The sequence below is a fragment of the Microcaecilia unicolor genome, chromosome 8 (assembly GCF_901765095.1).
Source record: "Microcaecilia unicolor chromosome 8, aMicUni1.1, whole genome shotgun sequence".
Classification (NCBI taxonomy): domain Eukaryota; kingdom Metazoa; phylum Chordata; class Amphibia; order Gymnophiona; family Siphonopidae; genus Microcaecilia; species Microcaecilia unicolor.
In genome coordinates, this window is record NC_044038.1 from 131,061,723 (window position 1) to 131,088,874 (window position 27,152).

Here is a 27,152-nt window from a genome sequence, read left to right on the forward strand (position 1 = left end):
AGGAGTTTCCAGAAAATTTTCGGCAGTTGCACCTGTTGGATGTGCGCAGGGCTCTGCTGCAGTATCTGCAAGTTACTATCTCTTTCAGGATCTATGATCATCTGTTTGTTTTGCTATCAGGTCCTCGCAGAGGGTCTCCAGCGTCTAAAGCCACTGTTGCCCGCTGGCTCAAAGAAACTATCTTTTCAGCTTATCTGCTTGCCAACCGGTCTCCGCCTGTAGCCTTTAAGGCACATTCTACCAGAGCGATTTCTTCCTCTTGGGCTGAAACTGGAGCACTCTCTCGTCAAGAGATATGCAGTGCAGCAACATGGGCTTCTAAGCTCTCTTTTGCCCGACATTACAGGCTGGATGTGGCTGCTAGGAGGGATGCGCGTTTTGGAGCACAAGTGCTAGCGCGTGGTGTGACCTGTTCCCACCCTATATAGAGATTGCTTTGTTACATCCCATATGTAATGGCTTCATCTGCTTGATGACAAGGAAGGGAAAATTAGGTTCTTACCTTTGTAATTTGCTTTCCTTTAGTCATAGCAGATGAAGCCATGAGCCCTCCCTGTATGATTGTCTGTATGCTGTGAATCTGTTTCAGGTTCTGTTCTTGTTTCCTGAAGTTCCTTCCTTGTGAGAAAGTTGGAAAACAGTCTTCAGGATTCATGTTCACTTATAGGAGGATGAGTTCATTCCCTCCAGTTTATGTTTTGGAGGATGAGTTTATTCCCTCCAGGAGGTTGCGTGTATCCCCTCCAGTTATACAGTAAGGAGGACGAGTTTATTCCCTCCAGGAGGATGTGTTCATTCCCTCCTTTTGAGTTCATGCCCTTGTTAAGGGGCCATCGTTCGCTGTGAGGAAAGTTCATGTTATTCCCATTGCGGTTTGCCATACTGCTTTGGAAGCTTCAAATACTGAAGAGGCAGTGGAGCTGGCTGGCCATGAGGCACTGTGAAAAGTTGAGTGTTCTCTATCTCCCCCTGCTGGTTGATGGACACAACCCATACGTAATGGCTTCATCTGCTATGACTAAAGGAAAGAAAATTACCAAGGTAAGAACCTAATTTTCCCATTTTGTATTGTTTTGGAATTTGTTTCAATTTCTTTACCCATAGATACCGGTGCCAGAAACGGTATTCGAAGCTGACGAGTCGGAGAAACTTAATGAATTCTTTGTAAACTTGGAGGTAGTAATGGGGCAGTTCTACAAACTGAAGAGTAGCAAATCTCCTGGACCGGATGGTATTCATCCTAGAGTACTGATAGAACTGAAAAATGAGCTTGCGGAGCTATTGTTAGAAATATGTAATTTATCCTTAAAATCGAGCGTGGTACCGGAAGATTGGAGGATGGCCAATGTAACGCCGATTTTTAAAAAAGGTTCCAGAGAAGATCTAGGAAATTATAGACCGGTGAGTCTGACGTCGGTGCCAGGCAAAATGGTAGAGACTATTATTAAGAACAAAATTACAGAGCATGTTCAAAAGCATGGATTAATGAGACAAAGTCAACATGGATTTAGTGAAGGGAAATCTTGCCTCACCAATCTACTACATTTCTTTGAAGGGTTGAACAAACATGTGGATAAAGGGGAGCCGGTTGATATTGTGTATCTGGATTTTCAGAAGGCGTTTGACAAAGTACCTCATGAAAGACTCCAGAGGAAATTGGAGAGTCATGGGATAGGAGGTAGTGTTCTATTGTGGATTAAAAACTGGTTAAAAGATAGAAAACAGAGAGTAGGGTTAAATGGTCATTATTCTCAATGGAGAAGGGTAGTTAGTGGGGTTCCCCAGGGGTCTGTGCTGGGCCCTCTGCTTTTTAACATATTTATAAATGACCTAGAGATGGGAGTAACTAGTGAGGTAATTAAATTTGCTGATGACAGAAAGTTATTCAAAGTTGTTAAATCGCAAGAGGGTTGTGAAAAATTACAAGAGGATTTTACGAGACTGGGAGACTGGGCGTCTGAATGGCAGATGACATTTAATGTGAGCAAGTGCAAAGTGATGCATGTGGGAAAGAGGAACCCAAATTATAGCTACGCCATGCAAGGTTCCACGTTAGGAGTCACTGACCAAGAAAGGGATCTAGGTGTTATTGGTCTGGCACATTTTCATGGTCACAAAATCATAGTCACTAGGAATGCCCTCCCTCCCCACTTACGTTGGTTTCTGTTTTTTTGCAGTGGGAGATGCAAAGTACTTGATTACAACTAGGGATAGCTCTTTTTTTTACTTTTATCTTTCTAAAAAAAAATAAAATTGTCAGAGTCAATATTCGACATGGCTGACTGGGTGCTGATATGCTGTGCACTTACTGGACATTGCTGCTGAATATTGGCGACGTCATGGCATTGTCTGGGTAGTGCCAGAGTGGTCCAGAAGTGCAGTCGGTGAAGGAGCTGGCTATGGTTATGCAAGCTCCAGCCATATTTAGTGTCTCTGCCTTCATGGCTAAGTGGGCAGATAGGACCATACAAAAGACAGTTCCAGCTTTGCCCACTGAGCTATTCAGGTGCCGATACTGAATACTGGCCAGCACCTACCTAACTTTCAGGTCAGTGTCTGACCTCCAGGTATTAATTGTATATTGTTCTGTTGTAATGTGCTTACGAATATAATCTTTCAAGTTTCAGCTTTTGGTGTGTTTCAGATACAGAAATATTGAACCTTATAAATATTTAACCAGCATTTTGAGCTTGTGGAAAAAATATGTATCAAATAATACTCACTGTTGTACCTGAACCACACTTCTGTAACTAGCATACTCTGTTTTAGAGTAATTCCTTCATATCTCTCCTTGTCCATGAAAATGCCCCCAAACCCATCTCAGAATTTTTTTTTTCCACTATCTGCACATTAAATGCTGTCTTGCTCAAAAGGCCTACAGGAACTCTTACAAAGACAATTTAGAGAAATTTATAGTTCTTCCAAGCCTGGGGACTCATTTCTAATCTGTATAAAGTAATTTCACAATATAACTTTGTCTGGTTGTGATATATGGAGTGCTGGGAGGCTGATCAGGGACGGGAATTCAGACTTAAGCCATGGGAGGAAATCTTGGCTGCTAATAAAATATTCTTTTCAGCCAAGTTGAGAGAACAAAACTTGAAGATGTTATTACGGTGGTATCTCACTCCAGAATGGTTAACTTACAAAGACCCTCATATTGCTAAAACATGGAGAGGGTGTGGTCAGTGGGGTACATATATACCTATGTGCTGGTACTGCCCAGTTCTTCAACCCTTTGGTCACAAGTCTTTAATTTAGCATTGGGCAAGTTCTGGGTCGCACTGTGGTAATAACTCTGAAGCTTGTTTATTATCCAGTAGCCAACTATGCCAGTGTTTCTCAAGTTGGTCCTGGAGTACCTCCTTGCCAGTCAGGTTTTCAGGATATCCACAATAAATATGCATGACATTGATTTGAATACACTGCCTCCATTATATGCAAATCTCATTCATATTCATTGTAGATATCCTGAAAACCTGACTGGCAAGGGGTTCTGCAGGACTGACTTGGGAAACACTGAACTATTCTTCCTAGCTACAGAACAGAAATATATGACTTGCTGCTGTCTTTCAGTGGCCCATATGTTCATAACCTCTGAAGGGAAGAGATCTAAAAACCCTAGCAGTACTATGTGGCACAAGAGGCTGAGTTATGTTGTATTAATGGAAAGACTAACTGCTATTAGGATGGAGAACTTGGAGAAGTTTAGCAATATGTGGGCATGTCACAAGAGTATTTCAATAATGTTTGGGAAGGGGTTGGGGAGGTTAATTTAAGAGTTTGCAGTTGTGGTTGCCAAGTTCAATATGTTGTGTAGAAATGTTTGTTCTTACATACTGACTTGTATTGACATCGTTATATATTGATCCAGCATTCAAAAATTACAATAAAAATGAAAGTTTAAATAAAGCTTGCTTGATTGGTAAGCATTGTATTATGTTGCAATGAATTCAAAGTTATCCATCTACACTTGTTCAGTGATGGAACCAGATACATGACCTTTTGTGGCTGAAGAGACCATCTGTGGAGACTGCAAGTCGAGTGTGGAAATGATTTGTCAAACTGAACTCCATTTTTGCATACCTTGCCAGTTCGATTGTGTTCTATTTGTTTAGACAACTTAGATGATTGGTGGTGGTGGTGGGGGGGGGGGGGAGGTTTATGACTTCTGGGATTTTGATGTTGGTGGGTTTATGTTTTAATTCATTCATATTGCTCTGTAGTAGCTCCCCGGGGATATTTGAGGTGTGTTGGGGAGGGGAGGGAGGAGGAGGAGGAGGGGGAGGGATATAAACTGTCCCAATATGTTCTTTGGCACTTCTATATTATATATTGCTCTTTTAGATGTTGTCATGGAAGGGTTTTGTATTTTTAATTTCTGCATTTATGTCTTCAATAAACATATCTGCTCTTAAAAATAAGAAAAAAAAATAAGAAGAAAATGCCTCAAAATAATTGAAGGTGAATAAAGCAATTGGACTGGATGGGATCCATCCCAGAATATTGAGGGAGCTTAGAGGTTCAAATATGATAATTTACAGATAATTTCTTTTAAAAGCTATTCGGATTGGAACAGTAATCGTGGGCAAGGTGTCGGTAGCGGACAAAATGAGAAGCCAGACACTGCATGAACAAGATTTCACAGCAAAGGCGATACTGGCTATGTATCATCTCAAGAACTGGAAGCTCCAAATTTGCTGGACCTAAACCCCTTGGACTTGCATGTCTGGGGAGCAATGTTGGAGGCCTATGACGAGCTCCACCCATAGCTGAAAACAACTGCCAAACTCAAGGAAGCGCTGCAGATTTGTGACAGCCTTCCACAGGGACCGATCTCAAGGCTGTTAAGAATGTCCCAAAGCAACTTGAAGGCCTGTGGTAAAGCTGAGAGTGGACACTGAGCATTTACAATGACTAGAAAAGTTTGACACATTGTTAATTGTATCGTTTGAATGACGTTATTTTACTGTGTTTTAGATCTTTTTTTTTTAACACACACAAATCACAAGTAACGTTAAAATATTAGTACATTAACATAGCTTAAGATAATTAAATGATGTTTAATAGTAATACATAAGTATGATGAGAAATTTTGCATTCTTATTTACTCTTTGAAATTCAAAGCGGGTGCTGAGAAAACTGCAAAAAAAAAAAAACCTGTAGGGGGTTACTTTTTTATGCCTCATCTTGTATCTATTAAGCTAGTGACATAAAGTAAATGATGGAAGTAATGTAATTCATATAAAGGGAAAGGGAATGAGATTTAATATACTGCCTTTCTGAGGTTACAATCAAAGTGGTTTACATATTAAATACAGGTATTAATTTGTGCCTGGGGCAGTGGAGGTTTAAGTGATTTGTTCAGAGTCACAAGGAGCTGCTGAGGGAATCAAGTCCAGTTCCCCTGGGTTAGAGAGTTGCACGGGGACAGAAATCTTACCCGTGCCCACCTGTCCCTGCTGGAATCTTACCCATCCCCACCCGTCCCCGCAAAAATGTAACCCATCCCCACACATCACCGTAAGAATTTAATGGTACATAAAAGAAAATTCCAGTCAGCTCCCTCAGTCTCTCTCTGGATTTGAGCCACAGCACTGTAGGCAAGGAAGGAATGGAAGCTGAAACTTGGAACACTCTGATATGTACATGTAAGATTTGTCTCTGATTTACTGGCACTGTGTGCTGAGAGGTCACCACATGCAAGCGTGAGTAGGTCAGGTGACATCCAATGCTCATGCCTGTGTCAGAGCTGAGGTCTGCTCATCAGTCTGGTAGCAAAGAGGATTAATTGTAACATAGTAAGTGACAGCAAATAAAGACCTGAATGGTCCATCCAGTCTGCCCAATAGTCACACACATTATCAATTCATGATTAAATCAACGAATGTGATATTATATACTTGATTATGGTCTTTCTTTTGTGTTTCTGGAACATAGACCATAGAAGTCTATCTACTACTACTACTACTACTTAACATTTCTGGAGCGCTACTAGGGTTACGCAGCACTGTACAATTTAACAAAGAGAGGCAGTCCCTGCTCAAAGAGCTTACAATCTAATAGACAAGTGAACGGTCGGTCCGATAGGGGCAGTCAAATCTGGCCCTATCCTTATGTTCCAACTGCTGGAATTGTCGTTGAAGCCCACTCCAGTCTATGTGTCTTCTCATTTGTGGGACACAGATCATAAAAATCTGTCCAGAACTGTCCTTATGTTCCAGCCACTGAAGTTGCTGTGTAAGCCCTTTCCAGCCCATCCTAAACCAGACTTCCATATATTAGACACAGACCATACAAGTCTGCCTGGTATTGGCCCTAGTTAATCACAGCCAGAGTCGCCATCTAAGCATTACTTCATACATCCACATACATGCAGCCATTTAAGGTTAGGTTTTTTATAACTTCCATTTTCTAATTAGAGATCCTCTGTGTTCAACCCACGCCTTTTTGAATTCCATCATCATTTGTGTCTCTACCACCACCTTAATGGAAGACTTCCCACATTTGTGCTGTTAAAGCAAGGAGGAGGAGGAGACAGCAGTCAAAGAACGTGGTACTCGGTAGATGAGAGGCTGGTGCAGGTGTAGCTTACACTTCCATGGGAACCCTGCAGAACTGCTTCCATCCCCGCGGGAACCCCACAGGAACTGCTTCCGTCCCCGCGGGAACCCCACAGGAACTGCTTCCGTCCCCGCGGGAACCCCACAGGAACTGCTTCTGTCCCTGCGGGTTCTGCGGGATTCCCGCAAACTCCGTTCCCGTGCAGCTCTCTACCCTGGGTCTTAGGCCACTGCTCTAGCCATTACGCTACTCCTCCCCGCCCCCCCCCCCCCCACTGCACTAGCTATTAGGCTACTCCACCCCCCAACTGCACTATCCATTAAGCTACTCCTATATACTTTATATTCTACTCTTGCAGACCTGTTAGTCACAGAGTGGATTACATACAAACCAAGTATACTTGTTCATCGAATAAAAGCAAGATGTAATGAATCTGAAACATTAGTTACCTTGTATTTTCCTTCTTACAGATTGGAAACCTCCAGCTTCATAAACTGGATGAGCTTGACTGCCTCGTGAATGGCTTGCTGTACATAGATTCTGTCAGTTTTAATGGACAGGCTGAATGCTATTACTTTGAAAATGCATCAGATCCTGAAAGATGCCAGAAGATGCCTTTTAACCTGGATGACCCATACCCTTTGCTGGTTGTAAATATTGGTTCTGGAGTCAGTATCTTAGCAGTCCATTCCAAAGATAATTATAAGAGAGTATCAGGAACAAGGTATTCATTTAAACCTTTACTAGTGGGAAGTAATGGATCCAAATATTTTAATTTTATTAGTTTGAATCATTTGGCCTATATTCTTTCTACTGTGTTTGATGACCATAGACAGATGCTTGCTTTCTTGGTTTAAAGAATTAGCCAGGGTTTTAAAGAGATTGAACAATGGAGCATTAAGAAAGAAAGGCTTCCAGACTGTCCAACTGTCTTTCTTTCTGCTTTACCACTGTATGAAAAACCACATATAAATTCTATTTCATAAAACACTAGTTCCCTTTCCTTTTATACCTAGAAGTAATTTTCCACCTCAGTCTTTCTTGTTGATTCTTAAGTTCCCTACTTTAGCCAGCATCTAGTCCCTTTCACATATCTTAACAACACAATTTGTAATAATCCAAGGTCTACAAAACTAGTGAGGCTGTTGTATGATCATTTGATTTCCTCATGATTTTAGGGTTGTAATCATGGCCTTTCCATGCAGATTACCCAAACCCTTTTGGAAGCCTGTTTCAGCTGTACTGCTCCTCCTCTCTGTATATTGACTTCTATTTTACCTTCTTTGGTCCTGTTAAAGTTCTATATAACCACAGTAAACACTGAAGCCCCTCTCATTCTGCTGCCTGCTCCATTCCCCCCTGTTGTTACCACTGTGCTGTCCCAAGCATGTATAAATTTTCTGGTTTTGTTCTTCTACATGTAGGCTGTTCAGGTGTCTTTTTCTCCCTCTTTTTTTTGTTCTGGGAACATTCCTCCCTGCTTTGTTCTTGAATTTCTTTTTCTATGGAAAATATTTCCATTCCATATCATCATGCTGATCAATCCATAGACTGGTGGGTTGTGTCCATCTACCAGCAGGTGGAGATAGAGAGCAATCCTTTTGCCTCCCTATATGTGGTCATGTGCTGCCGGAAACTCCTCAGTATGTTCTCTATCTCAGCAGGTGGTGGTCACACACAGCAGCAGCTCTGGCTAGGTCTCCAAGCCTAATTTTTAGGTTTTGTTGAGTACCTGGGGTTGAGGGCTCTTCTTGAGCAAGTGCAAACCTGGTGGCGCCAGGTCCCTCCTTTTCTCCTCCCGCTGGCTCCGTTAAAAAAAAAAAAAAATTTTTTTTTTGGACGTCCTTAAGGGCGTTTATTTCAACGTTTATTTAAACGTCTATTGTAGCTACTCACTGAGACACCAGTTCGTTACAGCTCGGAGCGAGAAGCAGGTAATTTTTACCTTTTTATAGCGGGCAGGGGGTTCCCCGATCGATCTCCACGTGGCCTATGGCGTCGGAGGGCGAAGGCGCGAATAATCGCTCCCCGGACCGCGTGTGCGCCTCTAGCGGGGATGCGGGGGTCTTAAAGTCTGATTCGCCCTTGGTGGGTGTCAGTTCGGAGGCCGGTCAGTGTCCCGGGTCTTCCTCCGGTGCGGCGGTTTTTCCCGCCATAAACGCCCATCCCCCGCTGCTCGCTTCCGCCATCTTGGCCGGCCACTCTGCTCGGACGGCTTCTTCTTGGGCCGCCCTTGAGCTGGGAGATGTTCATGCCATGGCCGCCCTTGATTTGGGCGACGGCAAAAAAGCGGCTAAAGTTAAGCGCCGTTCTTCCCGCGCGGCTCCTTCGCGGAGTGTCGCGCCGGACGCCATCTGGGATGCGCAGCATGTTTCTCCCCCGCTCTTGCGAGCGCCGGTTGAGGGTGCGTCTAGGGCTGTGGCCCAGGCTGCTGAAGTGCACAGTCTGGGGGGTTTCTCCCCCGAGTTTATTTTGCTGCTGCATCAGGCCTTCCTTATGCAAAACGCTGCCCCTTCTCCCTTGTCCAACAAAGGGGTTGAGGCCCCCGGAAGTAAACGCCCTTGGGTGGATTCCCAGGGCTTAGAGGACTCTGTCTCCTCTGATGTAGATGAGGGCAGCGTATCGGAGTTCTCCCAACGGTCCTTTGGGGATTCCTTGGAGGAGACGGATTCCCGCTCGGATGGAGCGGATGACCCCTCTGCAGCGCGGATCTTTCGCTCAGAGGATTTGCCCAACCTGTTAGTGCAGGCCATGAGCATTGTGAAGATTTCCTCTCCAGAGGACATCTCTCCCTCAGTCCCTGTTGGCTCCGCCATTATGCTGGGGACGAAGCGCCCGCCTAGAACCTTCCACGTGCATGATGCCATGCACACCTTAATTTCGGCTCAATGGGATGTCCCGGAAGCGAGCCTGAAAGTGGCTAGGGCTATGTCCTGCCTCTATCCTTTGCCTGAAAGTGAACGGGAGGCCTTTCTTTGGCCTACCGTGGATTCTTTAATCACTGCGGTGACTAAGAAAACGGCGTTGCCGGTGGAAGGTGGCACGGCCCTAAAGGACGCCCAAGACAGAAGATTGGAGGCGGCCTTAAGGTCGTCCTTCGAGGCGGCTGCTTTAAGTTTGCAGGCCTCAGTTTGCGGCTCCTATGTGGCCAGGGCGTGCCTGACGATAGTGCAGCGGGCTTCCCCCTCGGATCCTTCCTTGAGGGCTGATTGGCCGGCCCTGGAATCGGGCTTGGCTTATTTGGCAGACTTACTGTATGATGTCTTGAGAGCCTTGGCTAAAGGTATGGCTCAGACAGTCTCTGCGCGGCGGTGGCTTTGGCTGAAGCATTGGTCTGCTGACCACGCCTCTAAGTCCCGCCTGGCTAAGTTGCCTTTTAAAGGCAAGCTGCTCTTTGGGGTCGAGCTGGACAAAATTGTGACCGATCTCGGCACGTCTAAGGGCAAGAGGTTACCAGAGGTCAGGGCTCGGGCCAGTGCTCGCCCGGTATCTCCAGAGGACGGTTTCAGGAAGCCCGTCGGTACCGCCCGGGCAAGTCGGGCTCCTCTGCCCCCTCTTCCTTCAAGAGGAACTTCTCCCCCAAGCAGCATTCCTTTCGCAGAGACCGCCGTCCCTGAGGTGCGTCCTCCGGTCCTCCCCCAGGGTCTCGTACCCAATGACGGGGCCCTGGTCCATGGCCCAGTGCAGATTGGAGGACGCCTGTCCTCGTTTCTGGGCGAGTGGACCAGGGTAACTTCAGACGCTTGGGTGCTGGAAGTCATCAGAGACGGCTACAAGCTAAAGTTCTGCCGACCCTTAAGAGACGGGTTTGTTCTCTCTCCCTGCAAGTCTCCGGTCAAAGCTGTGGCAGTGCAGCAGACCTTGGACAATCTGATCCGCCTGGGTGCGGTCGTTCCGGTGCCAGAAAATCAGCTTGGCAAGGGACGTTACTCCATTTACTTTGTGGTACCAAAGAAAGGAGGTTCTGTACGGCCTATCCTCGACCTCAAAGGGGTCAATCGGGCCTTGAAAGTTCGGCACTTTCGCATGGAGACTCTCCGCTCTGTTATAGCGGCAGTGAAGGCAGGGGAGTTCCTGGCATCCTTGGACATCAAGGAAGCGTACTTGCATATTCCCATCTGGCCTCCTCATCAACGCTTTCTGCGTTTTGCAGTCCTGGGCCGACACTTCCAGTTCAGAGCCCTCCCGTTCGGGTTGGCTACTGCTCTGCGGACCTTCTCCAAAGTAATGGTGGTCATCGCGGCCTTCCTGCGAAAGGAAGGAGTACAAGTCCATCCTTATCTGGACGACTGGTTGATCCGAGCCCCCTCTTATGCAGAGTGCGGCAAAGCTGTAGACCGGGTGATTGCTCTTTTGAGCTCCCTGGGGTGCATCATCAACTGGGAGAAAAGCCAGCTGCGCCCGACTCAGTCCCTGGAGTATCTGGGAGTTCGATTCGACACCCAAGTGGGCAGAGTGTTCCTGCCGGACAATCGGATTGTCAAACTTCAGGCTCAGGTGGACCAGTTCCTAGTAGCCTCTCCGCTTCGAGCTTGGGACTATGTGCAGCTGTTGGGCTCTATGACGGCCACGATGGAAGTAGTGCCCTGGGCCAGGGCTCATATGAGACCACTACAACACTCTCTGCTGCAGCGCTGGACTCCGGTGTCGGAGGATTATGCTGTGTGCCTTCCCTTGGACCCAGCAGTGCGCATGGCGCTGAGCTGGTGGCTGAAGACAGACAAGTTGTCTGCAGGGATGCCTCTTGTGACCCCGGAGTGGATTGTCGTCACGACGGATGCCTCTTTGACGGGCTGGGGAGCCCACTGCTTGGGAAGGACAGCGCAGGGGCTCTGGTCTCCTGCAGAGGCAAAGTGGTCTATCAACCTCCTGGAACTCAGAGCCATTCGGTTGGCGCTTTTGGAGTTCCTCCCGGTACTGGCGTTGAAGCCAGTACGGGTCCTGTCGGACAACGCCACGGCTGTGGCCTATGTCAACCGCCAGGGAGGTACCAAGAGCGCCCCTCTAGCCAAGGAAGCCATGACTCTATGCTAGTGGGCGGAAGCGAACCTGGAACAGCTGTCAGCGGCCCACATTGCCGGAGTCATGAATGCCAAGGCGGACTTTCTCAGTCGCCATACCTTGGATCCCGGAGAGTGGCAGTTATCGGCTCAGGCGTTCTTGGACATCACGAAGCGCTGGGGCCAGCCGAGCCTAGATCTGATGGCGTCATCGGCCAATTGCCAAGTGCCGCGCTTTTTCAGCAGAGGACAGGACCCTCGATCTCTGGGAGTAGATGCTCTTCTCCAACTGTGGCCGACACAGGAGCTTCTCTATGTGTTCCCGCCCTGGCCCATGTTGGGCAGGGTACTAGACCGGGTGGCAAAGCATCCGGGCCGAATAATCCTGGTGGGTCCAGACTGGCCCAGACATCCCTGGTATGCGGATTTGATCAGGCTCTCAGTGGATGACCCTCTGCGCCTGCCAGTGGAGCAGGGCCTGTTGCATCAGGGTCCCGTGGTATTGGAGGATCCCTCCCCCTTTGGTCTTATGGCCTGGCTATTGAGCGGCAGCGTCTGAGGAAGAAGGGCTTCTCAGACAAAGTCATCGCCACTATGCTGAGAGCGAGGAAGCGCTCTACTTCTACTGCTTACGCCAGGGTTTGGCGTATCTTTGCAGCGTGGTGTGAAGCAGGCTCACTTTCTCCCTTCACTGCTCCAATTTCTTCAGTGCTGGCGTTCCTGCAAGAAGGTCTGGAGAAAGGCCTGTCGCTCAGTTCCCTTAAAGTCCAGGTAGCGGCTCTGGCTTGCTTCAGGGGCCGCCTGAAGGGTGCTTCCCTGGCTTCGCAGCCAGATGTCGTACGTTTTCTCAAGGGAGTTAATCACCTGCGCCCTCCTCGGCACTCAGTGGTGCCTGCGTGGAATCTCAACCTGGTGCTAAGAGCCTTGCAGAAGCCGCCTTTTGAACCCTTGTCGAGGGCATCTCTGAAAGACCTGACGTTGAAAGCAGTCTTTTTGGTGGCTATCACTTCAGCCAGAAGAGTTTCCGAGCTCCAGGCACTCTCATGTCGAGAGCCTTTTCTGCAGTTCACTGAGGCAGGAGTGACTATTCGCACAGTGCCTTCCTTCCTGCCCAAGATTGTTTCTCGCTTCCATGTGAATCAGCAGCTCTGTCTCCCTTCCTTTCGTAGGGAGGACTACCCAGAGGAATACTCTGCTCTCAAATATCTGGATGTGAGACGCGTCATCATCAGATACTTGGAAGTGACCAATGATTTCCGGAAATCGGATCATCTGTTTGTCCTGTTTGCAGGTCCTCGTAAGGGTCTGCAGGCTGCTAAGCCTACAGTGGCAAGATGGGTCAAGGAATCCATTGCAGCGGCTTATGTGGCCGCGGGGAAGGTGCCGCCTATCCAGCTGAAGGCTCACTCCACTAGAGCTCAGGCGGCCTCGATGGCAGAGGCCGGGTCCGTCTCCTTGGAAGAAATTTGCAAGGCGGCAACTTGGGCATCGGCCCATACCTTCTCCAGGCATTACCGCTTGACTGTGGCTGCTCGGGCGGAGGCCCGGTTTGGAGCTTCAGTGTTGCGGTCAGGGATTTCCATGTCCCGCCCTGGGTGAGTACTGCTTCGGTACATCCCACCAGTCTATGGATTGATCAGCATGATGATATGGAAGGTAAAATTATGTATCATACCTGATAATTTTCTTTCCATTAATCATAGCTGATCAATCCATAGCCCCTCCCAGATATCTGTACTGTTTATATTCTGGTTGCATTTCAGGTTCAAGTTTAGTCTTCAGTTCCTGTTCAGGAGGACTTCGTATTCAAGTTTTTTCAATTGGATTCTTCAAGAGTTGAGACGAGTTTGTGTTACAGTGAGCTGCTGCATTCCTCTCCCCTCCGTTTTACGGGGCTGGATTGAGACATAAATTCTGCCGGCGCTCCCTCCCGCTTCGTGCGGCTGTAGGGCAGCTTTGTACCCCTCCCGCTTCGACGGTGTTAGGGTCAGTCAGCTCCTCCCGCGGTTGCGGTTGCAGGATAAGCCAGATCCCCCCGCATCGGCGGGGTGGTGTCCCTCCCCCGCTCCGCGGGGATGAGCTGGACGGATTCCCCTCCCCCACTTGTGTGGAGATGAGCTGGGTTAATTCCCCTCCCCCGTTTCGGCGGTGGTGAGCTGGGCAGAGTGTCCCTTTGTCGGTGTAATTCTCTAAGTGCTGAGTCCTGCGGATGGAGCTTGGATATCGACATACTGAGGAGTTTCCGGCAGCACATGACCACATATAGGGAGGCAAAAGGATTGCTCTCTATCTCCACCTGCTGGTAGATGGACACAACCCACCAGTCTATGGATCTATGATTAATGGAAAGAAAATTATCAGGTATGATACATAATTTTACCTTCTATATCTTATTGAAGCCTATAAAATTTATTGAATGAATGCTTTTATTATGCCCTCATTTCCTCCACAGAGTACATATAGTACAGAAGTAGCATTGAACATGTGTATGAGTATGATGAGCTGGTTACAGCAATCAGTGGATCATGCAGTGCTGTCATAATTTGGGGTGTCTGAGTTTGGGAAAGATCAGCTAAGGTTTAAGTGTAGCCCAGGGAGAAGTTACCAAAGAGAATTCATGGAGTGATTTCTGGTGGCTGCCTGACAATCACTTATGAGACTACAAGTTTTCATTATTGTTGGAGATCATGATCTGGTGCAAGTACTGCAAGGAAAGCACTGATCAATGCTCCATAGTGCCTGTTGCCTGACGTGCAGTAAACAAAGATTGTGCTTGGCTCAGCCCCCTTCCCAGAATTATTTCCCCCACCAAGTATTCTGCAGGGCTGGGGAATCTTTACCACTTTTGCCTGTGCCTTTTCTTGCTGTCCCCTCCCTTTCCTCCTCCCTTTTATTCTTTTGTTTTTGATTTTTTAATTACTACTACTACTACTAATTAGCATTTCTATAGCGCTACAAGGCATACGCAGCGCTGCACAAACATAGAAGAAAGACAGTCCCTGCTCAAAGAGCTTACAATCTAATAGACAAAAAATAAAGTAAGCAAATCAAATCAATTATTGTGTACAGGATAGGAGGAGGGTAGGTGGAGGCAGATGGTTACGAGTCAAAAGCAATGTTAAAGAGGTGGGCTTTAATGAATTTTTTAAAGAATTTTAAAGCACAGGCTTGTGAATTCCTCAGTAGCTAGGCACAGGGCTTTGTTTTTTTTTTTTAATTGCAGAGGCTCCCCGAGAAAGGAAAGAGTTCTTGCCCTCATTGTTACTCCTCTGCATCTAGACCCACTGAGTGAAAGCATGTAGGCAAAGGTTTAGGGCTACAGAGGGATAGTCACTTCTGGTCTCAGTTGGGGAAAAGTCCATGGATCAGGTCATTGAGTCAACACTGGCCAAGGGTCTCCCCATGGACTAAGCCCTGGGGAGATCATGCCTATACTGAATAATCCTGCTGTGCCAGTCCAACTGCACCATCTGCTGGAGGTAGAGAAAAATTAACAGGTTCCAGGCTGCACCACTTCTTATGTCACTGGAAGAGTTTAGCTTCTCTGCCTTTATCTGCTGGTAGGGTGATATAACCTGTTGGTCTGAACTGGTCTAGCAGGATGAGAAGGAAAGGGAATTATCAGGTAAGACCAAATTTCACCTTTTTCTAAGAACATGTAATGGATTACTATTAGGCTCTTTGCTGATTATGAGAAAAGTAAAATTGGGCATAATTTGCAGTTTGTTCACAGCAAGCTTCCCCCAAGCCATGCTTTGAAATTTATTTACTATTACTTCTTTAAAAGACAAATCTGAGTTCTATAAACCTGATGTGATGGGCATGTATCACATACATTATTACGCATAACTTGTAGAAGTAATACAACTAAAGTGTAAATAGTGACAGCATAGGGCTACTGAAGGAAGGTTTTCATTACAAAAATCTCATTTGAAACTACATGAAAAATAAAATAGATCTGTTGTAGAGTCCAAATTCAAGCTTTTCTAGCATTGCTGGCACTGTGATTGTTTCAGATTGGTTAACGGTGCTCAGTTCACACTACTTACTACTAGCATTTAGATATGGATATAAACTGGACAGTTTGCTGGATGAAAAGAAATCACTTAAGACCTTTTCTCCCACCTCTCTCCTCAGTTTAGGTGGAGGGACATTTTTGGGCTTATGCAGTTTATTAACTGGCTGTGAAAGTTTTGAAGAAGCCCTTGAAATGGCAGCAAATGGTGACAGTACAAATGCTGACAAGCTGGTCCGTGATATTTATGGGGGTGACTATGAGCGCTTTGGCTTGCCAGGATGGGCAGTAGCATCTAGGTAAGTGACTTAACCGGTGTGGTGCTTCATCTCACAATTTATTTATTAGCATTTATAGACTGATCTTTTGACCAGGGAAGCAATCAAGGTAGTTTACAAAGCAAACAGCAACCTCTCTAAAAATATGAACTAAGCAACTGAAAACATAAAAACATCACTTTATCCATTTAATTGATGAGCGTGATCACTTTATTTTCTTGTGCTGGTTACCTTTTCTAGCAAATGGGTCTTTAACAGTGGTAATTTAGTGCATACTGTGAAATTCAAAACCTTCCAAACCTAGTGAAAATCTTATACTGAGTCTTATTTTGTAATGTAAAAGTCACAAGAAGACAGTTTCCTTAACCTGCTAGACCAATCCATATGAGCAGAAGGAGGAAGAGAACACTGCATTTCAGTGATGTCATCATCAGTATAAGGAATGCTGCAGCCCCTGGAACTTGCCCCTATTTCTACGCCTCCAATACATGGTGCAGGTGTTAGGCTTCTCACGGAAACACTGGGTTTGTGAGCCCTTGGACCACTGCCGTGGAGCGGCAGTGGCAGGCAAAACCACCCCCAAACCAGAGACAAGGCAGAACAGGACTGGAACCCTGGGCTGGAGTTGCAGCTGAGGCAAACAAGCTGGAACAGGCAGAGCAGGAACAACTAGACTTCACCTGCGCTTGACCGCCATTCCCCAGGAGTTGAGCCCCTGGGTGCAGCGGCCGGCAGACTTACAGGGCAGGAACTGGATACCAACAGGATACACACAGGGTCAGGGACCTTAGACAATACAAAGGCAAACACAGAAGTTTCCAGGTGGTTAATAAAGCCCATCAGCAGCTGTTCAGCTGCAGGAATCACAAGGCAGCTACGGGTGCTATGCAGGCACAAACAAGAGAAGCAAGTCTGGCAGCCTGGAAGATCCGGACCGGACTGGGCTGAAGTCTGGAACGTGTGACAGTCCATAGCAGCTACTGGTTCTGGCCACCAGAGGGCGAGGTGAGCATAAACAAGGAAACAGTCAGCATCGTGACAGCAGGTTGGTCTACTGTAGGAGGATTGGGGGCGAGACTCCAGCTTGTGCCCCATGCTTAAGACTCTAGCCAGGGATTGGCCTGCAAACCTTTACTCTGATTGAGCGAGATGTCTTCTGATTTGCCTGAGGCCTCAGGCCAGGGGTTCTGGCTTGCTGAGGCCAGTCTAGTATTTGTCTCAGAGGGCTGGGAGGTGTCCCCCCCCCCCCCAAATTGTCCTATGCCTAGTCCAAGGATCAGGGCTACAGTGACAGCTTTACCTCACAGGGTCATTTCCGTCGGTTGTAAGAGAAGTTTAGTCAGTTTGAGACCGATACCCCTGACAGTATGATCCAACTGAGTGGTTCCTGATGAAGCCCTGTTATGGGTGAAACAAATCGGGCCCCATTGAAAATCAGCAGTTGAAATGTGGGGTTGTCAAGCCAGCATTTATTAAGCTAAGTTGATGCATACTATGCTGTAGCTTGACCAGTTTTTTGTTACTCAGTTACTCTTAAATTTTGTGCTCTATTATGGGCAATTTTGTATGATGCTCTTATATGGGCAATTTTGAATGAGTGAAGCAGGGAACATTTACCCCATGAAAGAAACTAGATCACGGGCACAAAGTCTTTTATAGATAATAGTGTCTCGTTGACCAGACCTTGGCAGGAGCCTTGGTTTCTGAGGGTATTTCCCACTTTACTCATTTCTTTACATTCATTTTACACAACCCTTTGGATTGTGTTTGGCTGTTTTTCAGTTCTCTGGGGTGGTAAATACAGGCCCTTTGGGGTAAGCTGCTTCGGGCCCGCCACCCTTCCTTCTCTTCCCCTCCCTAAGTCTTTGGCCTGTGGACTTCAGTTGGGGGGGGGGGGGGGGAGGAGGAGACTCATACCTGTGGCAGTAAGGTCCCAGAGAGCCTCTGGTGAAGATGGTAATGTTTAATGGCACTTGATATACTACCTCTTCTACAAAGAGGTCAAAGCGGTTTACAATCACAGTAATAAAAATAAAGTGACAGTAATAATAAAATTACAACAAAAGAAAGGAACTACAATTATAGACAGGAAAGCCACATTCAACAAGAAATCCAGTTATACAACTCAAACTGAATAGTTAAAATAATAGGCAAGAACTATTGTTCTTGTACTAAGTTACATGAGGAAGAAAGACAGTCTCTTAATCTAGAAATCTGTTAAAAGCCAGTTGAAAAAATAGGTCTTTTACTGGGCTTCAAACTGCGGAAGTGAAAGCTCAGATCTAAGTTCTGAGGGTAAGTTATTCCATAAGTACGGTGCCAGAAAATAATAGGCTGCTTTCCTAGCAGACTCATGGCGTAAGTGATTTTTTTGTCTCTCCCTGCCCTCCCCTCCCCTTCCCTCCATGTCCAGCGATTCTCCTCTTCCCTGCCCTCCCATCTGTGTCCCCGATTCTCTCCTGTCCTCTCCTCCCATCCCATCCCATCCATGTCCATCGATTCTGTCCTGCCCTCCCTTCAGTGTGCCGCGATTCTCTCTTCCTTTGTACCTCATCGTTTTCTTGCTGGCCTGGCTGGCTTCCATTCCGTTGGTAACATCCTGACGTCAGCTCGCCTCCAGCATTCCCTTCCCTCTCACTGTTCCGCCCTCTGACGTCATTATGTTTTGACGCGAGGGTGGGGCAGTGAGGGGGAATGGAATGCTGGAGGCTGGCTGACGTCATGAGATGTTACGAACCCAGGCAGCCAGACAGCGATGGAACGTTGGAGGTGCAAATTATTATATAGGATAGAGTCTGCTGTCCTCGAAGAATAAGTAAGCTTTACTCAAATCTGCATTCACTTGTAAAGCAGTAGATGTGTGCAGTGGTCTTCCTCCCCACGCCAGCACGTTCCATCTCTGATCATCTGTTTTGTGTCTATCTTCTACATATTATTCCTGGTCCCAGCCTTTGGAATTCCCTTTCTTCCTCTCTCAGGATACCTGTATCCTTAAGAACTTTCAAAGACCCGCTCAAGATCTTTTTTACCTCTGGTTTTGATTCTTCCTCTCAGTAGTTCCTCTTCCCTTATTGGCCCCCATCCCCTCCTTTTTGGATATCTTGCTACCCCCCCCCCCCCCCCCCCCCCCACACACACACACATACACATCGGCTGTTGTTTTTGTGTTGTTTACCTCTTAACTGCCTTTACAGGCTTAATTTGCGGTATATCAAAACCCTGCAAATAAATAAATAGTCATCCTATGAGAGGTTTCATAAGATTTTTAAGACAGAATTATTTCAGAGATTTTTTAATTGAATTTTAAAGGCTTGGTAATTTTAGATTACCAGTAGTGAAATTGTTGTATTGAATTATTTTCTTTCTTTCTGTTAACGGTTCTGAACCCTGTTAGATAAGCCATGTGGAAAGAGTCTTGGTGACTGAGGGGCCTTGTGAGATATCGATGGATTCCTTCACCTCCTCCTATCCTCAGCCTTCCTCAAGGTAGCATTGGTGAAGAGGAGCTCCCTAGTCATAAGAATAGCCATACTGGGTTAGACCAGTGGTCCATGTAGCACAGTATCCTGCTTCTAACAGTAGCCAATCCAAGTACATAAGTATGGCCATACTGGGACAGATCGAAGGTCCATCAAGCCCAGCATTCTGCTTTCAACAGTGGCCAATCCAGGTCACAAGTACCTGGCAAGATTCCAAAACAGTACAGTACATTTTATGCTTCTTATTCTAGAAAAAACCTGGCAGGAACCCAATTAGTAGCAACATTCCATGCTACCAAACCCGGGGCAAGCGGTGGCATCCTCCATGTCCGTCTCAATAACAAGAGTATGGACTTTTTCTCCAGGAACTTGTCCAAACCTTTTTTTAAACCCAGATACACTAACTGCTGTTAACACATCCTCCGGCAGCAAGTTCCAGACCCCGGGCGAGGGTTATGAGTCGCCCTAGGAATAACTCAGCCAGACAAGGTATATAAATATTTTTTGTTGTTTGAACCATGGGACCTGTTACCTTACAAGCTGGAACCTCAGATGCAACGGTTTCTCTTGTTTAGTAATAGTCTTGAGTAGGCCTCTGGCTAGCAGAGTAAGCAGTCTGTGTCTGATGGGGCTGCCCCGCCCTCAAACACAGCCCACTAGTTCTTAGCTCTAGCTCCAGCCAGACCTTAGCAAGGCTTGTAAGTCTTAACAAGAAGCAAGGTAGGTTTACCTCAGCCAGATCACAAATTGTGTACAGTGATTGCATCTGCATCTGCTGGGGCTTCTAATCTTCCTTCACTGGTCCGCCTTACCCTCAGCCTTACCCTGTCTTTTAAACTCCCGGGTATTGACTCTGCCCCTCCTGGCTGTCTTCCTCCCAGGTTGGGATCAGTGAGCTTAAGGTAGCCCATTCTAGTTAGAGAAGGATTTTTCTTAAGGGTGAAAGGGGTAGTGTTACTTAAACTCCCCTCATAGACAACTAGATCTTTTTTTTTTTTTTTTTTTTTTTAGTGCTATCTCCCAGGTAACTGTGATTTGGATTATTCTTCCCAATATGCATTGCTTTGTATTTGTCCACATTAAATTTCATCTGCCATTTGGATGCCAAGTCTGCCAGTTTCCTAAGGTCTTCCTGCAATTTTTCACAATCAGCATGTGTTTTGACAACTTTGAATAGTTTGTGTCATCTGAAAATTTTAAACACCTTGCTCATGGTTCCGTTTTCCAGATCATTTCAAACATATAAACGGCGAGTGACCGTACTTACTCGCAAATGCGCAGTAGAGACTTCCCTGTCTGTCCCGTCCCCGCGTCAATACGTGATGATGGGGGTGGGACAGAGAGGGAAACTGCGCGAAGGGGAGGGAACTGCCGAGGTCGCCACCACTACCCCACCCCCCGAGGTCGCCGCCACTGATACCCCCCCGGAGTCGCCGCTGCCGCCACCCCTCCACCCGGCCGTCTCTTCGCTATTCAACTTACATCTCCGCAGCAGGCAGATCAGCTGAGCTGCCGTTGGCCTTCCTTCCCTGCCTGTGTCCCGCCCTCGCTGACGTTACGTCACACGAGGGTGGGACACAGGCAGAGAAGGAAGGCTGACGGGAGCTCAGCTGATCTCTGCTTGCTGCGGAGATGTAAGTTGAAGAGCGAAGAGAAGGGCGGGTGGAGGGGTGGCGGGGACGGCGAACTCAGGGGGAGGGGGGCGGCGACCCACCAGCCCGTTTTAATGGGCTCAACGACTAGTATAAATATGTTAAATAACACTAGTCCCAGTACAGATCCCTGTGGTATTCCACTATTCACCCATTTAACCCTACCCTCTGTTTACTGTCCAGTAGCCAATTCCTACTCCACAGAAGGACATTGCCTCCTAGCCTTTGACTTTTTAATTTTCTCAGGAGTCTTTCTTGAGGAACTTTGTCAAAAGCTTTCTGAAAATCTAGATACACTACATCAACCGACTCACCTTTATCCACATGTTTATTTACACCTTCAAATGAAGCAAATTGATGAGGCAAGACTTCACTTGGCTGAACCCATGCTGAATCTGTCCCATGAAACCATGCTTGTCTATTTGTTCTGTAATTTTATTCTTATAATAGTACTATCTTTTCTGGCAGTGAAATCAGGCTTACCGGTCTGTAATTTCCCAGATCACCCCTGGAACCCTGTTTAAAAATTGACATTACATAAGTACATATAAGTACATAAGTATTGCCATACTGGAAAGTCCAAAGGTCCATCAAGCCCAGCATCCTGTTTCCAACAGTGGCCAATCCAGGTCACAAATACCTGGCAAGATCCCAAAAAAGTACAAAACATTTTATACTGCTTAACCCAGAAATAGTGGATTTTCCCCAAGTCCATTTAATAATGGTCTATGGACTTTTCCTTTAGGAAGCCGTCCAACCCTTTTTTAAACTCCGCTAAGCTAACTGCTTTTACTACATTATCTGGCAACGAATTCCAGAGTTTAATTACACGTTGAGTAAGGAAACTTTTCTCCGATTCGTTTTAAATTTACTACATTGTAGCTTCATTGCATGCCCCCTAGTCCTAGTATTTTTGGAAAGCGTAAACAGATGCTTCACATCTACCCGTTCAACTCCACTCATTATTTTATAGACCTCTATCATATCTCCCCTCAGCCGCCTTTTCTGCAAGCTGAAGAGCCCTAGCCGCTTTAGCCTTTCCTCATAGGGAAGTCGTCCCATCCCCGTTATCATTTTCGTGGCCCTTCTCTGCACCTTTTCTAATTCCACTATATCTTTTTTGAGATGCGGCGACCAGAATGGAACACAATATTCGAGGTGCGGTCGCACCATTGAGCAATACAAAGACATTATAATATCCTCAGTTTTGTTTTCCATTCCTTTCCTAATAATACCTAACATTCTAATTGCTTTCTTAGCCATCCTCCTCCAATCTTCAGGTACTAAGGATGATTTTAATGACAGGTCACTAACAAAAGATCTGCAATTCCATGTTTGAGTTTCAGTGCCCTGTAGTGTATGCCATCCGGTCCAGGTGATTTATCACTCTTTGATTTGAAAGTTTGGCTCAGTACGTCTTCCAGGTTCACAGAGACTTCTTTCAGTTCCTGTGCATCGTCGCCCTTGAAAACCATTTCTGGTACAGATATCTTATGTCTTACTACTACTACTACTTAACATTTATAAAGCGCTACCAGGGTTACGCAGCGCTGTACAATTTAACACAGAGGACAGTCCCTGCTCGAAGGAGCTTACAATCTAAAGGACAAAAAAGTGCAGTAAATCAAATTGGGGCAGTCTAGATTTCCTTAATAGGTGAATAATGGTTAAGTGCCGAAAGCAACATTGAAGAGGTGGGCTTTGAGCAAGGATTTGAAGATGGGCAAGGATGGGGCTTGGCGTATGGGCTCAGTGAGTTTATTCCAAGCATAGGGTGAGGTGAGGCAGAAAGGGCGGAGCCTGGAGGCGGTGGTGGAGAAGGGTACTGAGAGGAGGGATTTGTCCTGTGAGCGGAGGTTACGGGTAGGAGCGTAAGGGGAGATGAGGGTAGAGAGGTAATGAGGGGCTGCAAATTGTGTGCATTTGTAGGTTAATAAGAGAAGCTTGAATTGTATGCGGTACCTGATCGGAAGCCAGTGAAGTGACTTGAGGAGAGGGGTGATATGAGCATATCGATCTAGGCGGAAGATAAGACGCGCAGCAGAGTTCTGAACGGATTGAAGGGGGGATAGATGGTTAAGTGGGAGGCCAGTGAGGAGTAGGTTGCAGTAGTCAAGGCGAGAGGTAATGAGAGAGTGGATGAGAGTACGGGTGGTGTGCTCAGAGAGGAAAGGGCGAATTTTGCTGATGTTATAGATAAAGAAGCGACAGGTCTTGGCTGTCTGCTGGATATGCGCAGAGAAGGAGAGGGAGGAGTCGAAGATGACTCTGAGGTTGCGGGCAGATGAGACGGGGAGGATGAGGGTGTTATCGACTGAAATAGAGAGTGGAGGGAGAGGAGAAGTGGGTTTGGGTGGAAAGACAATGAGTTCGGGCTTGGCCATGTTCAGTTTCAGGTGGTGGTTGGACATCCAGGCAGCAATGTCGGATAAGCAGGCCGATACTTTGGCCTGGGTTTCCGCAGTGATGTCAGGTGTGGAGAGATAAAGCTGGGTGTCGTCAGCATAAAGATGATATTGGAAACCATGAGATGAGATCAGCGAGCCCAGGGAAGAGGTGTAGATTGAGAAAAGAAGGGGTCCAAGGACAGATCCCTGTGGAACACCAACAGAGAGCGGGATGGGGGTATAGGAAGATCCATGAGAATGTACTCTGAAGGTAAGGTGGGAGAGATAAGAGGAGAACCAGGAGAGGACAGAGCCCTGGAATCCAAATGAGGTTAGTGCGGCAAGACCAAATAAATAATTCATTCAGTCTCTCTGAGTGTCTTTTGCTCCTTTATGATCTAACAGTCCAACATATTCCCTCACAGACTTTCTGCTTCTGAAGTACTTGAAAAAGGTGTTACTATGAGTTTTTGTCTCCAAGGCAAGTTTTTCTTTAGCCTTCTTTATGAATGCTTTGCATCTAGCTTGATACCGCTTATGTTGCTTCTTATTTTCTTCACTCGGATACTTTTTCCGTTCTTTGAAAGATGCTCTTTTAACTGTTTCACATTTGCTCGTCTTTCCACCTTTGTTAATACTTGGAATTCAACTGGTCTGGGCTTCCACGGTGGTATTTTTAAACAACGTCCATGCTAGATTTAAGGTCCTAATTTTTGTTGCCAAACATTTCAGGTTCTTGTGAACCACTTTCCTCATTTTTTCATAGTCACCTATTCGAAAATTAAATGTTATGATCATTGTTATCATGAGGCTCCAGCACCATTACTGAGAAGTTCTGAGAAAAGAGGACATTTCTCTGGAAAGAGAACGTCATTTTGCTCTGTGCTTTGGGAACTTAAAGATTGAGTTTTAAAGGAGGAATTGTAGGTTATTGATTGGCAGAATTAAAAAAAAAAATGAAAGAAAAGGCACACTTTATCAACTAGACTCTATACCCTTTCCCCCCTAGTTTTAAAACTTGATCTTTGTACCCAGCATTAACAGATAGCCTCTAGCAGGCACAACAGGACCTAGTTCAGTCTTAGGGAAATAAAATAAAAAAAGCAAGCATTATTAACTAGTTTTCATAGTGTATAATCCTTTTCTCATAGTTTTAAACTGAAACTCTTTTTTTTATAGAGGTAGAAACTTAACAGCCAAAGAACTTTAATAAGGATAGTAGCAAGGCTCAGATTCTGTCATAAAAGATAGTTATTTTCTGTTCTTTGACTGCTACTGACCTGAATTAAGTGTTAATTAAGGTGTGAGGCAGTAGAATTTTGCAAAGGCTACTGAGGGAAATCTGATTACTGAGTTAGCTTCAAAGGGTTTGTTTGTAGCAGCCCCTTAGAATTAAAATTATATAGAGAGGAAAGGTCCCACTTCTTCTTTCTGAGAAGTTCTGAGAGAAGAGGACATTTTTCTGGTAAGAACATTATTTTGCTCTGTGCTTTGGGAACTTAAAGATTGGGGTTTAAAGGAGGAATTGTAGGTTATTGATAGGCAGAATAAGAAAGAAAAAGAAAAAGCACATATCAACTAGCCTCTGTACCCTTTTCTCTCTAGTTTAAAAACAAACTTTGTACCACAGCATTAACAGATTAGCCTCTAACAGGCACAGTAGGACCTTGTTCAGTTTCATTCCCACCCACCCCTTCCCAGCTCCCACTTACCCTAGCACAACTCTTTATTTATAGTCATTATTCTAATGAGGATAACAAGAGGAGTGTTTTCATTAGAGTTTTAATTACATTTTCATTAGTTTTAATTACATTTAATTAGTTTCTGTGAAGCAAGCACTAAATAAATTACACATTATACCATACAATCTTAGGCTCTCTAATATCCCTAGTACCTGAAGACATTTTAGTTAACTCTGTAATACTAAGATGCAGCAAGTGGGGTTTTGTCCAGTGTTTTGCACTGATTTATCTCCTAGTTGGTGAGAAGTTATATGTGTGAGCTCAATGCAAAGAGCTCCTATCTTTCGGAGAACAAGTCCGTTCTCTTGAGGCTAGAGTAGCAGAGTTGGAGGAACTGAGGGAGACAGAGTGGTACATAGAGGAGGCCTATAGGGATGTTGTAGAGAAGTCCCATCTCCAGTCTGGCAGCCCCTGTGCTGTCTTGGAGGAGGGATGCCACCTAAATGGAGAGCATCACCTTGGTGAAGTTGGAAATAATCCTGTAGCCCACCAGGGGATGCAATATCCTCTCATTCCGAGGATGTCTCCAGGAGCTTCTGCCCAGGAGGGAAGGGTTAGGATGGCTGTTGAAGTTGGTGATTCAATCATTAGGCATGTACATATCTGGATGGCTGGTGGACATGAAGATTGCCTGGCCACTTGCCTGCCTGGTGTGAAGGTGGCGGACCTCACGCATCACCAAGACAGGATCTAAGATAGTGCTGGGGAGGATCTGGCTATCTTGGTACATGTAGGTACCAATGACATAGGAAAATGTGGGAGAGAGGTTCTGGAAGCCAAATTTAGGCTCTTAGGTAGAAAGCTGAAGTGCAGATCCTCCAGGGTAGCATTTTCAGAGATGCACCCCGTTCCACACACAGGGTCCAAGAGACAGGCAGAGCTCCGAAGTCTGAATGCGTGGATGAGATGATGGTGCAGGGATGAGGGTTTTAGATTTGTTAGGAACTGGGCAACATTCTGGAAAAGGGGGAGCCTATTCCGAAAGGATGAGCTCCACCTTAACCAGGGTGGGACCACGCTGCTGGCATCGGCATTTAAAAAGGAGATAAAGCAGCTTTTAAACTAGAAACTGGAAGAAGGCTGACAGTCGCTCAAAAGTACATGGTTGGGAATAAAGTATCTTTCAAAGATACCAACAAAATGGGGAAGATAGGGCATCCCAATAGCAAGGTTGCAGTAGAGATCATATTAGACCAGTGGCCTTATTTTCGAAAGTGATGGGCACCCATATTTCGACCCAAATCAGGAGATGGGCGCCTTTCTCCGGTGGGCGCCCAAATCGGTATAATCGAAAGCCGATTTTGGGCGCCTCCAACTGCAATCTGTCGCGGGAACGAACAAAGTTGACGGGGGCGTGGTGAAGGCGGGACTGGGGCGTGTTTATCGGCCGAGCAGAGATGGGCGGCCTCGGCCGATAAAGGAAAAAACAAAGGCGTTTTTAGTGAGAAGTTGGGTCACTTTTTCTGGACCCTTTTTTGTCACGAACAAGTCCCCCAAAAGTGCCCCAAATGCCCAGATGACCACCGTAGGGAATCGGGGATGACCTCCCCTGACTCCCCAGTGGTCACTAACCCACTCCCACCAAAAAAAAAGAACTTTAAAAACTTTTTTTGCCAGCCTGTATGCCAGCCTCAAATGTCATACCCAGCTCCATCAAAGCAGTATGCAGGTCCCTGGAGCAGTTGTTAGTGGGTACAGTGGACTTCACCCAGGTGGACCCAGGCCCCCCCCCCCCCCCCACCTGTTACACTTGTGGTGGTAAATGGGAGCCCTCCAAACCGGCCCAAAACCCACTGTACCCATATCTAGGTGCCCTCTTCAGCCATAAGGGCTATGGTAATGGTGTAGAGTTGTGGGCAGTGGGTTTTGGGGGGGGGGGGATTTGAGGGGCTCACCACCCAAAGGAAGGGAGCTATGGACTTGGGAGGTATTTTACTTTTTTTTTTAATTGTTACAAGTGCCCCCTAGGGTGCCCGGTTGGTGTCCTGGCATGTGAGGGGGACCAGTGCACTACGAATCCTGGCCCCTCCCATGA

At 46.2% G+C, this 27,152-nt stretch overlaps 1 protein-coding gene across 1 annotated transcript in view; it reads left to right on the top strand.

The window, feature by feature from the left end:
* Positions 1-27,152, top strand: part of PANK3 (pantothenate kinase 3) — a 146,353-nt gene that overhangs the window by 61,943 nt on the left and 57,258 nt on the right. The window contains exons 3-4 of the mRNA XM_030213020.1: positions 7,035-7,288; positions 15,702-15,878. Of these exons, the coding sequence (XP_030068880.1) occupies positions 7,035-7,288; positions 15,702-15,878 (431 nt within the window). The remainder of the gene's footprint in view (positions 1-7,034; positions 7,289-15,701; positions 15,879-27,152) is intronic.